This window comes from Paramisgurnus dabryanus, chromosome 12, assembly GCF_030506205.2.
Source record: "Paramisgurnus dabryanus chromosome 12, PD_genome_1.1, whole genome shotgun sequence".
NCBI lineage: Eukaryota > Metazoa > Chordata > Actinopteri > Cypriniformes > Cobitidae > Paramisgurnus > Paramisgurnus dabryanus.
In genome coordinates, this window is record NC_133348.1 from 26,317,171 (window position 1) to 26,335,448 (window position 18,278).

An 18,278-nucleotide genomic window follows, 5' to 3' on the forward strand; every position below is an offset into this window, starting at 1 on the left:
TTTTATGTTGTAAACACTGTGTTTGAAAGTAGATAACTCTGTTTCTGGGTGCTCTAGCAGACTGCAGACAGTTCTGGTTGTTACCAGCAGCAGACAGTAAACACCCAAAAAAAGAATGATCTCTTCAGCATGTCCAATTCAAAAGTTATTATTATTTTACTGAAGGGTGTGAAAATACATTTTTCATATAAATATTAATTTTTTGTTTTGCATATATAATAAATAGCAAGGGACTATATATGCACACAACCAAAGAAAATGCTATGAATGGACTCATTGTTTAGAGTAGGACCTAAGATAAAAGAAAGTGTATCATTTGTGGCTATATGTGCTATCTGAGGCAGGTCACGCTCAAGTTTCACATACGTTCACAAAGGATGATTTTTTATGTCATTATTCATTTGACGATTGTTGTATATGTGATGATAATAGAACAAAAATAAAGATGCCGCCTTATTTCTGAGAATGAGAGCTTTCATTTGATATAAGTCTTGCCCATGTTTGTCATATTTAAAAAATATGAAATATGTGAATATTAAATCATATAAAAAATTGTGGGGGGGGGGGGTGATGGTGTAAATAACATTCTTACAGTAAAACATATCTTAAAGTGATGAATATCTGCAGAAAGTAGAGAGTCTAAGCTTTCAAACTGTATCTCATATGTGTACTGGATCCATGACAGACCATTACAAATTAAAGGAATATTTTATATTAAGTCATAAGTTATTCTGGACATGGGACAGGGTCCGCAGTGTTAAACAAGTTAAAGGGCTCACGCAATTTTTAGAATAAACATTACGTTATCGTCTTTTGGTTGAAGTTAATATAGTTTTAGCTGTCCTTTACTGTGGGAGCAGCTTCCCAAAGGGCCCAGGCAATCTCAGTGGACGCAGACTGTCATGGTAACAACACAGAAATAGCCTAACTGTAAATACAGTGACTGAGCAACAGTACAAGAATCTTCCCTAATTTTAAACTTCACAACTCACATGTTCCTGTACTGAAGCGATTCACGCACTAAACATCAAATATCTAACTTTCACAGATTGCTTTTTATCTACAATACAAGCTCCCTTTAGCAATAACCAAAGAGAAACCCAGCTTCCCAGCCAGTGAAAGCCAAGCATTGGTTTAGCAGGCTGCCCACTGTAAGAAGACCCCTCTGTCATTGAAGGATGAGGGATTGGAAAGCTGCTGTCATTACTACAGTAGGTCATGTATTCTTGCTAAAGCCTCTGGTAATTTATACTAGAGGTTCACTCCTTATTTAACGTGGGTCAAACCAAACTTTGCTGACCAATAACTCTTCCCTGTGACGGGCTGGCACTAATCACGGCTTCTAAGAAGGGCGGTGTTAAATAATCCCTGGTAATAAAAGAACCTAGCATGTTAGGTGAAGGTAGGGTGTGTCTGCCTTTATATTTATCTGTAACAAAACGGACTCAGGGTGTGGTTAAATGTAGAAAAATGCATTCAAAAGAGTAGCTTAAATCAGACATTGCTATTCACAAACGCTTCACGTCAGTTTAATTTCAAAATAGTTAAATTGCTCGTTACAAAAAACCTGAAATATGCTGCATATCAGTGTATTATCAGTGCCAAAAATTCAGTAACTACACTTTATACAGTGAACAAGTCAGTATGGATTTACAATCTATAAAACATGATGTCATACAAAAACAGAAAACTATTAGTAATCTGATTTATCATTAAAAACATCTTAGAAGTCATACACCTGGTGAGATCTGTGTCACACATAGCAGCAACTTAAAGATCAACTTCAATGTCTCATTTTATCAGTAAGAGTGCCTGACTCAAGTAAAATATGATTGTCTTTATCGTAACAAGACGGATATAAAAGTGAAAAGGTGTGCAGAGGAGAGACTCCATCTATCATCAGTCCAAGGACACTTTGTTGAGCGATAACCAAGGATAGAGCAGAAAATTAGGGACAGTCAGAGATTTTTCAGTCAGTTGCAGCAGCCTATGTGCGCATTTTCCTCTTGTCGTCGAATAGACTGCGTAACAAGTAGACCTGGACACAAGATACGATCACCATGACAACAAGGTTGGTACAGGACCACAGGTTAACCCTTTCGTAATTGCTTTCTTGCAGGTTGCGGTCACGCGCTTCAAAGGCTCTCAGCAACGTCTGGATCTGAAGACTCTTGCCCAAACGGGCTTTCACGCTGTTGATGGATTCCTACAAAGAGAAAAAGCCTTAGATCAGTTCTTTAAGTCAATGCAAAGACTTTTGTATCTGAGGAAAAGAGAGAATAAAAAGAGATTGAAAATAAGTCTCTTATAGTGAAATCTTTATTATTATGGCCTCAGAGGAACATAAAGAGGAACATGTGTATAAACTCTGATAAAAATGTCTCAATGGACAAAGGGTTGACAGTTAAACACTTTGACCCAATAGGAACACACAATTTCCTCTACAGCTGTGAGATTCATTTGAAAGCTTCCTGTTGTTTTCTTATATAGCTTCTGACATCAATGTTGAATCCGTTTGTAATCTTTCATGAAAAAGTACTTGTAACCACCAACGATGTTGGCTACCACCCTACTCCTTTACAAGCGTGCCGTGCCATTTTAAAAGCAGGCAGGATCACACCAACTGTGCTGCACTGCTGGCTTGGCACCCTTTATCTGTTTATCGACATTGCTTAGGTTAAAACAAATGTCACATGCCATAAGGTCAGTTAAATCGGATTATGATGAAACCCAAATACTAACATAAAAGTTAATTATTATTAGGAAGTTAATAATAACTAGATTATGCAACTAGATTAAAGTGCATGTAAAGATTAGTTTACAAATACTACACCAGTGATGTGATCACTGATTCAATGTATTTTCAAAATACTTAATGCACCTTCCACAAAACAATTCTGGGTTTCCTCACGTCACAACCAATACATTTTTGTACGCTTTTTCTTGTTGTTTCTAATATGTTATTTTTAGAAAATAGAAAACACAACCAGGAAAATTAAAGGCAGGGTAGGCGTTTTGTCCAGGAACACTTTTTGCTATGCTGGTTGAAATAAATTTACATTCTGATTGCAATCACTAATATATTTATATCCTGTTCCCCCAATCACTGCATTCGTTCCAAATGCAATGATAGGATGTCCTACTTGCCTATCAAACTATGTATTTGTCATACGTTTTGCCGGGGGTGTGGCTTTTGGAGAGGGTGGGATCTTTCTTTTTTCTTTCTTTTCCTTAAAACGCCATACCAGCTTCTAAGGCTATATTCATGGCGAGAATGAAATTTAATAAAATAAAATAAGACTAGAAAAGATGTTTAAAATTTATTTAATAAAACCATGTTTGAATTCACTTGATTAAAAACCTTTTGGGTGGGATCTTGTTTATTTTTTAACTAGCTTGCTATGGCTAGCCTCTATAAATCTGCCTACCTTTATCTTTAATAGTGAAAGAGTCATTTTATGAATGTCTGTACCTGAATAAAGATTTTCCATCACCACAGGAACCCTCATAGTCTTAGAAATATAAAAACATCAAACACTAGCTGCATTTCCATTGCAGAGTTAGTTAGTGTTAATTTTTTTTTCTCTAAGTAATTTTCAGAAAGTGTACACTTCATTCCAAACATTACATCAACTTATGTTGGTAGGGTTACTAATATCACATACACCGCATTAGGCATTACATTTAACCGAAGGAGACATAAGAGTTTTATCCAAACATTAATGCCAAGGAAAGCCCTTTATAATTAGTAGTGGCAACCTACAGGTGTTTCTTGGATGTAATATTGCATTATTTTAAATCAAAGGAGATGTAGGAGTGTTATCCAAACATTATTGGAAAGGAAAGCTCAGTAGCAGACACATAATTTGGTTGTTTCTGAGAGGTTTTGGTTAATACAGGTGACTTGGAAATGCCAATAAACTGTTTACATTGCAGTTTTGCTAAATACACATTTTCAGAAGTTGCCTGAAATGCCTGAAAAACCACCTCATGCGAGCGTAAAAATATTTTTTGCAATATATGGGAGTTTTTCTGAAATTGATGTGTTTCCATTGGCTGTATTTTCAAATTGCAATGTGAATTTGCACAATTTATGGGGTAATGGAAATGCAGCTTCTGACTGAGTCCAGTCAGTATAATGGAGTTTGCACATTAAAATAATTTTTTTGCATGTAAAAAAAAATAAATACGACCTTGCATTGTGTCAATAACGTATACACACTGCCACCAAACTTTGTTCATCATACAGGTATTCAGATTGGTGTTTTTAAACTTAATGTGAATGCAATGGAAACTGAATGGGTGTGTGCACGATTCTTACCATGATATCTTCAAGCTTCATGTCCAGAAGGTCTGTTCCCTGTACATATGCCTTCCAGTCCTCAGGGTCCTCTCCGTTATCCATATTGTCCAAAATCAACTCAAAGAAGATAATTTTCTCAGAAACAGAACTGAATGTGTTATCAAAACAGAACATGTAGTCTCCATCTTCTGCTTCCACGCTAAAGGTTAACAAATCACATAGAAAAAGCATAGAAACAATTAATACAGGAAGGTGAGGGTATGAGTCTGTATATGATTATAACAGCATCTGCTTACGTGTGAACCCCATCAGACTTTCTGTCGTCAGTGGCCAATATGTCACCATTAGGTGCATACAAGTAGAAGTCTACATCTAAACCCGCTCCATCCAAAACCTATACCAAAACCAAGACAAATGGATAACCTTTTCATAATGAATCAAAAAACAGCATTAATACACAAATATAACGAATTACAGTACTTTTGGTACATTTGTTTTGAGCAATGACCTCTAGCATCATTGTGTCACAGTGTAATATTCCCAATGCATCAGCTAGTTTTGCAACCAGCATCTTAAGATGACTGATGTCCTACATTAGGACCTTTCACATCAAAACTACTCACTAAAGCTACGTAAATCTAATTTTATGAATTTATGCACGTGATTTCTTGCAATGTGACTTTTTGTGAAAGATCTAAAAAGTATCTTAGACTTATGTAAATCATTGTAAAGAGCAGAGCTTTTTTAACTGTCAAATATTCAGATGTACCTGATACTCGATTTCCAGTGAACCCTCTTTCTTCATACTCTGGTAGAAACACTCTTTACGACCGGCAGGGAGAGTGAATGTAAAGTCGCTGTCCAGAGACTGAGAAAAAGCGCTGATCACAGACACGCACAGTGATAAAAAAGCCACAAACACCCTGAACACATCCATGCTCTTCCGCCTCTAACTACAACGCAAAAAAACTGCAGAAACCGATGAAAACTGCGCTTCTGTAAACTTCAGCAGCAGCTGTTTAGGACAGCTCACCGAACGAGTTGGGAATGTTGTAACTTGAGGACCCCGCCACATAAACAGAGATGTTATTAATCGGTACTAAACCTAACAGGACATGCATCTCCTCTATGTTTGGAGATAAGTTATTATTCCGTAAACACTGGAATAGGGTTGTTTAACGTTAATTCATTAAATATTTATATACACGCGAAACATCAACTGGCATCTTACGCGACGTACTAAAATGTTGCATTGTGGGATATGTAGTTTTAAAAGCAGCGGATAGTTTAGCGCTCAATACAACTTTCCAGAACGTCACCCAGGTCAACGTCAAGTGCATTCATCCAGCATATGGTGATAATTAGTTATTGCATCACACACAAACACATTTATTATTATTATTATTATTTGATACCAAGAAAAGTTATAGCACCAATTTGTTGAAACATAAAGCAAATACCTTTTTTTACATGTAATTACAAGATAAATTACATTTTTCTATCAATATATTCACCAATAATGCTATTTTTGTGTGGTTACCTTATCATTAAATGGGTACCTTTAAACATCTAAAACGAAAATAAATACAAATTCTAGTTTTGTGCTAAACAGTAATACGTATTTAAAGTTTTTATTAAAAACGAGGAATTTACTTTATCCCCCTCATCACATTTGTGAAATATATATATATATATATATATATATATATATATATATATATATATATATATATATATATATATATATATATATATATATATATATATATAGAAAGCTTTTACAATAGCCCATACCTAAAAAAATATAATTTAATATTAACTAAATATGATAACGTATTATAGATTGTTACTTTGCCATATAAATGATCTGTCACATTTTCATTTAATGCCTCTTATCAATAAAATGACGCGTCTGATGACAAAACTTCCAACTCATCAAGGCCTCAAACGGGGGCGGAGTCGGACGTAATACTCTATTTCTATTGGCTGACGGTGGGGGAGCAGGAGCGGTAAGCGAACTTGGGCAGCCAGAGCAACAGCAGTATACGACGGGAAGAGCCAGTAAATGATCGTCGTCAGCGGGGGGTTTAACACAAAAAACAGCTCAAGTGTTTGTTCTGTACCTTGAAACACACCCCCTTCGCATTTATCCAGTTGTTAACAATTAGCATTATTAGGTTGTCTTGGCCAGTATTAGAGGGGATAATATAAAAAGCGAGGATGTTGGTCCCCGCTGGAAGATAATGAAGAAGCTGCGCGTGTTTTTGCCGTGCGTCGTTTTAGCTCTCCTGTGCTGGTAAGTCTAACCGTTACATTTATTAAAACGATATTGTAATATCTCTAACTATTAAGCTAAGCAATATAAACGTTATTATATTGACAACAAGAACCTTTATCATTCTGTCTCTCATGATAGCATCATGCTAGATGCTAACGTTAGTTCAGTAGCCTCGAATGTGGGATGTTTTTGAGAGCTATGCTGACAATGACAAATATTAATCAGATGCTCATTTATATCGTGTTTAAATTTTAAAGATGAGTAAATTTCACACAAATATGGGTTGTCAGCCTGTTGAAAGCACTGGACCATCAGCTGTCCAATATGTATGCATTTGTGGATGTATAGGATCCAGACAGTGCATGTAAACATCATTTATTTCATTAGTAAGGTATACTTACCACAACTATGTAACAACTAATGTTAAGCTGTTTAATTGTTTGTGTATTACTTCCTAACACTTACTAATTTTTTTTGAACAGCTGGCTGGCCAGTTAACCGATGGCAGCAGCTTATAAAGTTTACATTTGTGGCCAGCATATCAATCCACCTTTATAGCCTTTTATATACACTTATATCAATTTTTGCTTTGATATGTGGCACATTTTTGTCCTTTAGTATTTCTGCCAAAATTATGTTACGTCTACAGTGGACAGGTGGCAGATTGGGGATTGTCATATGTTGACAAAGCAAACAGGATGCCAACTCATGTTGCAGTATTTTCTGTGAGACACAAGAAAGCAATTTAACCATGTGCCAACCATCCTACTAGGTCAATGAGTTTAATATCAGGCTGGTTTGGGAACTCGCTGTTATTTTCATAACAACTTCGTACTAGTTTATATAACTGCATTTTTTTTCTTGGCAATCTATAATCTAAAAATGTGTAAACTTGTCTTATAAGGTTACCATGGGACCAAAAATAAGAGTGAAGTGGTGGGTGAACAGTCTTTTTCAAAGTCTTCTTAGTTGAAATATGGTTTATGTACATTTCAAAATTGATATGAATCTACAACTTCTGCTTGTGTTTTTTTAAAGCCTAATGCTTTGAAACGATTGAAAACACATGCCACTGGAAAAACGCTCCGGTCTACAAGTGATTCTGAGGTGACGCGAGTTGTAACCTTTTAAATGATTTAAGGCTTTTCAAAATTATACAGTATAGTAAAAATAAAATGCGAAAGTCTAATTTTCAGTGAAATTTAGAAAAGTAGGACAGTTTGTGGGCATGAAAATCGCATTGTTTATTATCAAAAGGTGCTCCACAAGGAAAACATGCACCCCTTTCCAGTGCAAGATGGTTAAGTGAATTTCCATTGAAGTTCAACAAGATTTGCAATATTTAACCTGCATGTCATGTTGTATTGTATTTGAATGAACACACGTTATGAGTGTTTGTAGGAATGCACACAGTGTCATTCTACTCTTTGATCAGGTTATTTCGCAAATACTGGGAATTAGATTTTTATCTGACATGTTTATCTAGATATGCTGTAGTATTATATTGTAGACTTGTTTGTGCAGGTCTTTTTTATAATAATTAAGGATTCTTCGAACGATCGGCCGCAGGTTAGTATCAGATGATCATCAAATTTCACAAATCTTCTTATTTATGTTTGTCATAAGACTCCTGCATACAGGCACATTTTGAGACCATTTTAGATATGACACATTATTAGCAGTTTTACCACCAGTTGCTCATGTGTAATCTGCAAATTTGGATTTCTGTCTCTTCCTTACAGAGATATCATTAAAGAGCACCTATTGTCCGATTCACGTTTTTAAATTTCCTTTGGTGTGTAAGTGTGTATTAGTTATGTTAATGATATGCGAAATGTACAAACCCCAAAGTAAACGATGATGTGAGTTATTGTTTCTAACATAAATCTCTTTTCTTTGACTACAACAAACACACGGATAGTAGGCAACAGTTTACTTCCTGGGATTGGTGATGTAGAAAAGACCGACATTTAGGGCTGGGCCGGTTTGGATTTTTCTTAACGTGGTCGATAATCAACAAATTCCTACGGTTTTGCAGTTTATTAGCAAGACAACGAGTTAAATAACATTGATATATTTGTCTTCAATACAAAAAAGTGCAAATTACTTTAGAAGCATGTAAAGTGAATATTATTTCCTTCAACATTTCTTCAATTTCAAAATTCAACAACTTGAACAATTAAAGGCGGAGTCCATGATGTTTGAAAGCCAATGTTGATATTTGAAATCACCTAAACAAACACGCCCCTACCCCAATAGAATCTGGACCTTCTGTTGATAGACCCGCCCCACACATACGCAACCCGGCATTTGATTTGATTTGATTGGCTATTAGTGTGTTTTGGTAGTCGGCCCGTCTCCTTTTCCAAAGCGTTTTTCAAACATCGTGGACTCCGCCTTTAATATTATCAGTTAAAAAAAAACATTACGTAGCAACAGAGGTGCAGTGATACTTATGTAATGCGGTCTGAACCGTGGGGTTACGGTGGTATTTTATTACGGATTACAACGTGTTTTCACCAATCAGAATGAAGAATGCGATTTTATTGTTTTTTTTACCATAAACCATGTGAACAAATTGTATTATACCAAATACACAAAAAACGTTGTTTTTATTAGCAATTAAATGGGTGCACTTTAAAATCATGCTACAGTACATGTGTATATGGCTGCGCACTTGTAACATGCAGCGTAATACCCCTTCACATTCACATCAAACAGCGTATACCATGTATATATTTGTATTGTGGATATTGCATCTTCATGCCAGAATTTTTTTTATTTGTATGCGTTTTAAAGTTACTACAGTTTTATCTTTCTGCGCACACCCAATGTGCATGCACAGCCTGTCATTTAGCATGAGAACAGAACAAAGTGGTGTAACTTAACTTTATCTGAAAAGGGTTAAAAGTGACTGTTTGCAAAGTGCTTACATCACAGCTTAACGAATTGGAATCAGTACTTTGTATCAGCTAATCATGATGACAAAAATTCTGTACTCTGTTTCGGCTGCAAAAATTCTGATCGGAGCATCTCTAACAATAATTGTAGTAATGTGTGAACTACTTTGTTGTTCATAGTTCAGCGGACCGCATCCAATAGTAATGTCATTTTACTTTGCTTATTGTTTTGAAACGTTCACCCACTTTCCTCACAAATGTTTTTGTAAAAACAGTTCTTGACCATCTAAAGCCAAAATCCAGGGAAATGTATATGTGCAATCCTTGTTTTTGAAATGACGTGGCAAGTTTAATAAAACTGACTCAACTTTTTAAATGTACACTAGTGATGGATCTTGACCTACAATTTAATATTAGTAGGGATCATTTTAAGATTACTCAAGTGTGTCCTATTCCTGTTTTGTATCTAATCTTTTTGCAGGGACGCGGACAAGTAATTGTTTACAATGTTCAGCTAGGGCAGCTCAAGAATGAAAGGCTCTAGTCTAGTGAGAGTAGGAAAGAAGTGAGAAAAAGTTAAAATCGTGAGCGACAGATACAACCTAGAGTATGGCCAGGACATTTTGCTGGTTTGGCACATGGTCAGACCCACGGCAAGCCTACCAAAAACATTTCCTTTTACTTATTTATTTTTCTTTCTTCCTGATTCCTTACCTACTTTTCTTTTTCTTCATTATTACAATGGCTATGAATATAGCATATTGCTGTGACCTCTTCCTCCACACCTCCAGCACAACAACTAGCAGCCTCGAGCTCATGCAGAGGCCTTGTTAAATTCTTGGTGAGATACAAACATCTCTCACCTTTCTCAAAAACTGTAATGGTGGCTCAGCAAGTGAAGGCTGTGAACACTTTGACCCGCTATTATGCATGTCCCATTCTGAACTGCCCATCACCCATCTTGAGTTGAGGGGTGGACTCCTGGGTTGCCTTGGAAACATCAATTCTTGGTTATTGAGTTCATCTTCGCCCTTGGCCTTGAGACTCTACAAAGCAGTATTGTGCTTTTTTGTGGTGGTTTGTTGTCTTGCAGCTGGAAAAATCATTATGAAAGAAGCTTCAATGTAACTTCTGTGTTTTTGACAAACACGGGTGTGAAATGTTAACACTTTTAAACCGTATGAAAAGATATTTGCATAAGAAATCGCATCACAAACTCGCAAATTATTGTAACTGCTGTTTTTCTGTGCATAGTGTTAAGTCTGATCAGCTGTATTATGCTTTATTGTCAGGTATTTAAATATCATTTGGGTGGGTTTTACTATGAATACCTGGCAACTCTGCATGCATTTAGTGTAATGCATTTTTAGATGGGATAATTTAAAGTAATTTGTGACTCATCACACTGTCAGAAATTAAGGTACAAAATTGTACCTTTTCTGTCACTGGGGCTGTACCCTAAGTTTCTGTTTGGTACCTTTACAGCAGGGGTGGGGAACCTGGAGGGCCACTGTCCTGCAGGGTTTTGTTCCAACCCTAATTAAACACACCTGAAAAATCAAAGTCTTCAGGGTTACTTGGAAATGAATTTCAGGTAAGTTTGATTAGGATTGGAACTAGGGGTGTGCCGGTTTCAGAATTGGTGATGACGGTTATGACGTGAGTCAAATGTGACGGTTCATAACATAACCGTCTGTGGGGGGCGTTTTGCTCGTTTAAATGCTTGTGGATTGACGCGAAAGTGTCATTTTACCATAAAATCATGAATGTGATTCCAAGTGTGTTTTAAGCAGTAATGACTTTAAGCAATTTAACAGAAAGCAATGAAATATTTAAAAACACAATGTTGACAGAAGACTGCGCTGTCACTCTCTGCTCAGAATAAATGAATCCTCTCTCATCTATTTTGATAATCTTCAGAGAAACAGATTTAATTGTGTCTATATCTGTCATTACATGGACCAGAATGTGGGTTAAAAAGCGTCTTGAAGAGGTTTTGCTCATAAATGCATGTAAAGTAAAGTAATATGAACTTGAGATTTTTATACTGTTACTAAACTGCACAGTATGCGCAGCAAACGCAGCCGACAATGGCCACGCGCGGCAAACGCTCTCCACATACAGTACGCGCTGTTCAGTGCTCACACTTGCGAAGTAAACCGGCGTTTGAATAAACAAGACACTGATTAGCTACTTACTCTACGTTTATTTAAAATTAACAGCAAGACAAGCAGTGAATGTGCTTTCAGGAGAGTTAGTAGATTAGCATGGGAGAATTTGAACTTGAAAAGCGGAGTGTACTGACGCCTTTCCGCGGTTAAAACAACATTCCTTCTTATGGTCATTCATGTTTATTTGATGCTATAAATTAACTAGAAGGAAGAGATGATTTGAAAGGTGAGACTTTGTTTAATATGTTTAATCTCAAAAGTAACCGAAAAGTAACCTGGTCTGTCCTGTATGTCAGCACGTTGTCAGTGTCTGCTCCGCTCTGTATTTTTCACTGCGTGAGAACATAGTGGGGCGTATAACACAGACTGTTAACAATTGTTTTAAATAGTATTTAAAAATTCTGTATGATACTTTTTTTTTTATATTTTAATAACACGGTTTTGCCGGTTATAGAGTTCTAATGACGGTGTTCAACTATAACCGTCGGTCTCACGGTTATATAATGACCGTCACAGCCCTAATTGGAACTAAACTCTGCAGGACAGTGGCCCTCCAGGACCCAGGGTTCCCCACTCCTGCTTTACAGGAATACAAAACAGAATATAATTTTGGGTAGATTACCGTACCTTAAGGACCTACATTGTTAGAAAAAAGTCAAAATATGTACCCTAGCTCTCAGTGGGGCAGCACCATTAAAAAGGTAATTGTATGGACCATTAGGTACAGAAATGTAAACATTTAGTACCAATATGTACCTTTGAGATTCTAATATGTATTTTGAGGTACGTATAAGCTCTATTTGGTCCCAGTATGTACCTCTGAGGTACTAAAATGAAATCCCTAGGCTGTACTTTTTGAAAGGGTACAGCCCCAGTGACGGAAAAGGTACAGTTTTGTACCTTTATTTCTGACAGTGCAGAGTAATTTTAGAGGTCGATCAAGTTTAAAAGAAGACTGTTTAAAGCAAAACATAAACCGATCAATCCTGCATGGTAAGAACAGAAACATGCGTGAAAAATTATCACAATTGACACACATTCGGACATTGTTTACAGATGGAGTGCTCTAGCTTTGGTGCTAACCATTTTATGGTTTTTGTTTGTGAATGTGGGCATTGTAGCTGTGTTATGCAATGCCTCTGGTTGAAAGCAGCCACTTGGTTGAAATCGCCGCTTTTGTAAGTGTTTGAGTTTCCAGCCTAGCATGGGTCTGGGGGAGGGGTCCTATATGAACCCTATATGACTGAGGTATACAGACTAGTATTGTATGCTCATGTATGCATGCTGCTAATGTTGCTGAACAAAAACTGAACAACGGTTACTTGCATTTTGTGACTTTAGCCTAGGTTCATGTTGATCTCTTGAGAATGTTGCATGTTTTTGACATGTGAACGAAGTGACATGTCATAGTAAAGAACATTGTGTTCTCCCCCCCCCCCCCCCAGGAAGGTCTGGTTTGTTATGTGAAGACTTTTACCCTGAATGCAGGCACTGACATTTCACCTCACACACTTTTTTTTTAAGGAGTGAATTCATATTTACAGATTCCACAGATTTACCTTTGAGGGTTAAGATTATTGTATGATAAAATCACACAGCAATATGAGCCTTTTAATTTGGGTAAATCTTACTTGCAGATATTTCCTCCGTTACAGCAGGATCAGTGTGGCATGTACAGTATAGCTGAATGAGATTGATAATGATTTAGAGGGCTAATGTTTTTAGCATGAGCCCTGCGTAGTTAGAGATTGGATTATATAATAGAGGATTGGATAAGAGGGATTGAAATGGGAAGGCAGTCGGTCTTCAAGCCCATGTGCTTTGTTTGCTGGTCTGTAATGTTGTCATGCCTGCTATTTTATAACGTTTATTGCTGCTGTAAACATTTCAATATATAGATTTTTCATGTCCCAAGACAAGCATGTTTTGCCTTATAGATGTTTTAAGAAACGTGGCCTATTCCTCACCCATCTCATAAAGACGATAAAGAAACATCTTGTTCTTCATCAAATTTATGCCTAGGAACCACTGTACCATGTACTGTAACATTTAAACCTCCATTATGGTGTCAGTATACAGGGTTCCCATGGGTCCTTGAAATCCTTGAAAGTTTGTGACTCTGAGGGAAAAATTCAAGGGCCTGTTTTTGAAAAAATATACATGCATAGATACAGGTCATTGAAAGTAATTTAATCCAATTTATGCAAGAAGTTTTCAGGAAAAAAATCCATATTCCCCCGTGAAGTGTAGGATAATATCATAAAATCTAGCCTTTTAAGCACACGTGCTAAACTGTTTGCTTTAAATGCTTATATCTTCTGTATGCCCATGTTGATTCATACCAAAATGCTTGTTTGCATAGTTATGTTTGACACATGAAAACATCTTGGGTTACGCATGTAACTGTTGTTCCCCGAGACGCTGCGTCTCCCTTGCCATACTTCCTGCGTCCCTGTAACGCCGTCTTTGGCAATATTTCAAATAGTGATATACTTCCTGGCTCCTGCCTCACCCTGTCTTTGTCGTTAAGCCTCACCATTGGTTGAATTTGATATACATATTCAGACGCACCTACCCCTGGACGTGTCCCCAAAGTGTCACCACAGTGATGCATCGAGAGGTCCCTCGATAGGGAACTGTAACAATGTATCTTAAAAGGTAACAAGATGTAACCTTGTGCCCCACATTTAGTAGTTGAATTTGAGGATATTGGACCTGTAAAGTCCTTGAAAGGTCCTTGAATTTGAAGTTAACCATGGTGTGGGAACCCTGAATATATATACAGTGTATATATAGAATGTGTCATCAAAGAATTTGATCAAATAATAGATTTGATTTTGCATTTCAGCATTTAAGCCAGTGGTTCTCAAACTGTGAACTGTGACTGTAAAATGCCATTTTATAAAAAACGTTACGTTCTGCGTAATTAAACCTAAAAAAAAATAAGGCTACTAGGGCTGTCACTTTTTATTCGATATTCGAATATGCATTCGAACATGACGTGAAATATCCGTATTCGAACTATAAATAAACCATCCGGTTTTTTAAATGCCATGTGTAGCGCATTTTTTACAGTAACACCTCGTAACAGTAAGAATGCTGAGAGTGAGACCGACGACGGCAACTGTGCGCAAGAGAGGGAATCAAATGGGACCAACATGAACCTAATGTGCATGTCAAGATAGAATTATAGTTTGTATATAAAATGACATATTGTTTATAGTGTTAAAGGAACAGTATGTAGGATTGTGGCCAAAACTGGTATTGCAATCACAAAACATGTGGCTAAAACTGGTACTGCAATCACACAGCTGGTGGCCAATATACAAAACGACAACATAAACATCAGTTGAGGGCTGCAACTCCACTTTTTCAATGATAATATCCTGGTTATACCACTGTTGTCAGTGATATAAGTATTTGAAATGAAAATTATTTCTTAATGTCTAGTGCCATTTCAGGGCCATTTAATGATTAATTGATATAAATTTCTTACATACTGTTCCTTTAAATATTATAGCAGTATAAAAAGCTTATAATACGTTCGCATTATGAAATAAGCATGTATGAAGATAATTTCATATTTTTTTTACAACGCAATGTAAACTTTATATTAAACAACAACAGCATTTGTCTTGTAAACGGATTTGAAATGATCATGTGCAGACTTTTGCGCGTCACATTGACGACAATTGAGATCTGCTTAAAGTGGTAAGTTTAATTTCATCTCAAGTATCAAAGGGTTTGTGCTCTCTATCATTGAAAACGGGCAAGCAAACAGCACGCGCAGGGTTAATGTACTTGTGAATGACGGCTCACAAACGCGCGGGATGGGCTTTGTATGTGTGCTTGTTGTCAGTGACAGTTCTGGTCACAAACACGCTCAAGCGCGGGGTATGTGTGCTTGTCGATGACGGGCATTAAATCCGCGGAATTCCGCGGAGTTTTCTGCCGAAATCTGCGGGCGCGAATTCCGTTTGCGTCTGCCTATATACTCCTGCTGCTATTTAAGTTGTCACGTTATTGTTTGTAACTGTTCTGAATCATTTTTATATATATATAAGTTTGTTATTCATAAGTTTATAACCTGCTGTTTCAAACATTAAGTAAAAAAGTAATCCAGACAACCCTGTTTATGACTGTCACTGTTAATAATTTTGTGATTGAATCTCCATTACGGTGGGTTTTTGATGCGCATGGGGGGGGGCGGAGCCTAGATATTCGAATATATTCGGATACATTGCATGATATTCGAAATCCGTTCGAATTTGATTTTTCTCAAAAGTGACAACCCTAAAGGCTACTAACCCACACCACTACATTATAATAATTCAGTAAGTTTTGTTTAATTACATTTTTTTTTTTTAAAGCTTTGGAACATTTTGTCTCATAAATTTTCTTTGGGGTGCCACCAAGGGTTGCACCGTAAACAGGGGCGCTGTGCACCGAAAAGTTTGAGAACCACCTATTCAAGCCATTGAACATTGCTACTAGTCATCTGAGTCTCTGTAGCTTGTGATCTATATACATGACTAAATTAGAGTGCCCTCATGGAGGGAAAACTTGAGCAGTCATGCTTTCAGTGGCGTTCCCATATGCGTGTGCGTTTGTTCATGTAGGCAAATTTAAAAGCCATTTGTGCTGCCCTCTTACGCAAGTCCATCCCACGAGGGCTTTTACATTGGTCATGTGTGACTCCTAGTTATCATACAAACCTGTTTTTAGTATGTGGATGATTGTATAAGTGGAGCAAGGGTAACTCTGAACATGCCTCCGGCTGATAACATGAGGGTTAGGTGGCTTATGGGGGTCTGTTCTTTGTCAGAAGTGGTGTTTTTTTTTATTCTTTACCCTTAGAAAGGGGGCGGCCATTAAAGACCATAACCTTAAGGCTAGATTGCTTTATATCAAGAATATCCTGCTTGTATAGTTAAATGAGAATCTTTGTCAAGTTTATCTGGTATTTTCCTTGGAGGGACATGTTTGTATTTCTTAAGAATTTAATTTTAAAAAGTGAAGTCTCACAGGACAATGACAATATCTGCTGTTTGCTGTATTCAGAGGAATTTCCCTCGTGCATTAGATTAGAATAGGTTCCTGTTTAAGCTTTTCTGTAGGTTCTTCTTGATAATGCCTCTAATGCAGGATGTTCATTTTTCATTGACCTGAACTTGTAGCTCGATAATCAGAGCAAATCTTTACATTGCAGGACCTGAAATCTATTTCAGAAAATTAGGGTAATTCTCTTATAGGGGATTTGTACATTTTGGTGTGGACTTGCAGACAGGCATGCAGACTGCATCTTTATGGGGATCTACTTCCATACAATACATTATTATATTGAAGAACATGGTTATTTTCAGCATTTTTAGTGCTGAATGGAATTTTATAATATTTACAAATATTCCTTAGCAAAACTACCTTGTTGGCTTTTGTAAAGAGCATCTTACAGCTGTGATGTATGCAAATTTTTACTTACTGATTCTCACTTCTTAGTTCTGCTGGTGCCCACGCCATTTATAACACTGAGTAAAGGTATCACTTTCTGATGCTGGAACAGACACCGTTTCCCCCCAAGACTGGGGCTTTTTTTCCCGTCTTTTGGTTTTTCATTTTTGGTGGGTTGACCGGTCCATTATTGTTGCTTATCACAACTTAGTTCTTCATTTATACTTTTAGGCAGATGTTGTGGTGTTGGAAAATAATAATGATGCACAATGGCATTCACAGTGACTACAACTTCTAAGACCACTGATATTTTGTGCCAGTTTTTCTAGAAGTGACACACAATACAGAGCAATCACACTAAACAAATGAACCAGACTTTGAGGTCAAAATGATAAAAGTTTTAGTTTGTGTTTAACTGGAGAAAAGAAGTCAGAGACATCTGGATTGCCATGAGGGTATAATTGATATAATAATTTTATATTTACTGCTCTTTCACAAAAGTCGATCAACCTTGGTTTTTAAAAATAAATAGTTTGGTCTCATTCCTCATCAATGTTTGGTGTGGTTGTAGTAAACTCTGTATATTCCATCCCCCATTTCCTCAGAACATTGTCTCTCACAGACATTCTTCAGCCCCTTTCTTTACTAGACGTTTTGTTAAATGGCAAAGTGGGTGAACAAAAGCAACCTATGACGTGGAAAGCCTATAGAGGAGGAAGGTTCGACCACATGTCTGATACATTTACCCACACTACAGTTTACTACACAAATGTCTTACATGGAAAAATGACACAATGATGCCAGATGTTACAAGTCTCAATTTAAAGTATCATTTATTAGGGCTGTATGATTAATCATGTGTCCCATTAAAAATGCCTGCCTGAAATAAATTCTGAATCGCAAGGCTGCGATTCTGTGTTTCATGCACAGCTTGTGCGTGTACTACGGCATTTGGTCAGTAGGAAGTCCTTATCAATCTAAAATCATTATCGGAGTCGTTTATAACGTGCATTTAAAAAAGCAACACTCGTTAAACAAATATTCTTTAATATCATGAAAATAGCTGAAACAATCTGAAGAACAGTGATATAAATATTCCTGTAGACATATCCTGGAATAGCGTTACGTTTGTAATAGGGGTGTCAACAATAATCGATTCGGCAATGCATCGCAATGCG

At 36.8% G+C, this 18,278-nt stretch overlaps 2 protein-coding genes across 5 annotated transcripts in view; one reads left to right on the forward strand and one right to left on the reverse strand.

Moving 5' to 3' along the window:
• Positions 1 to 1,513: 1,513 nt before the first annotated feature.
• tmed5 (transmembrane p24 trafficking protein 5) lies at positions 1,514 to 5,390 on the reverse strand. The gene is made up of 4 exons (XM_065257365.2): positions 5,073 to 5,390; positions 4,600 to 4,697; positions 4,322 to 4,502; positions 1,514 to 2,206 (listed from the first exon to the last, which is right to left on the reverse strand). The coding sequence occupies exons 1-4, from the start codon at positions 5,238 to 5,240 to the stop codon at positions 1,988 to 1,990; spliced, it is 666 nt and encodes a 221-aa protein (XP_065113437.1). The 5' UTR covers positions 5,241 to 5,390; the 3' UTR covers positions 1,514 to 1,987.
• A 952-nt stretch (positions 5,391 to 6,342) lies between these two features.
• suco (SUN domain containing ossification factor) overlaps positions 6,343 to 18,278 on the forward strand; it is a 63,943-nt gene continuing 52,007 nt past the window's right edge. For all 4 annotated transcript variants that reach the window (XM_065257361.2, XM_065257362.2, XM_065257363.2 and 1 more), the window contains exon 1: positions 6,343 to 6,599. In XM_065257361.2, coding sequence (XP_065113433.1) covers positions 6,547 to 6,599 — 53 coding nt within the window. In that variant the 5' untranslated portion in view covers positions 6,343 to 6,546. The remainder of the gene's footprint in view (positions 6,600 to 18,278) is intronic.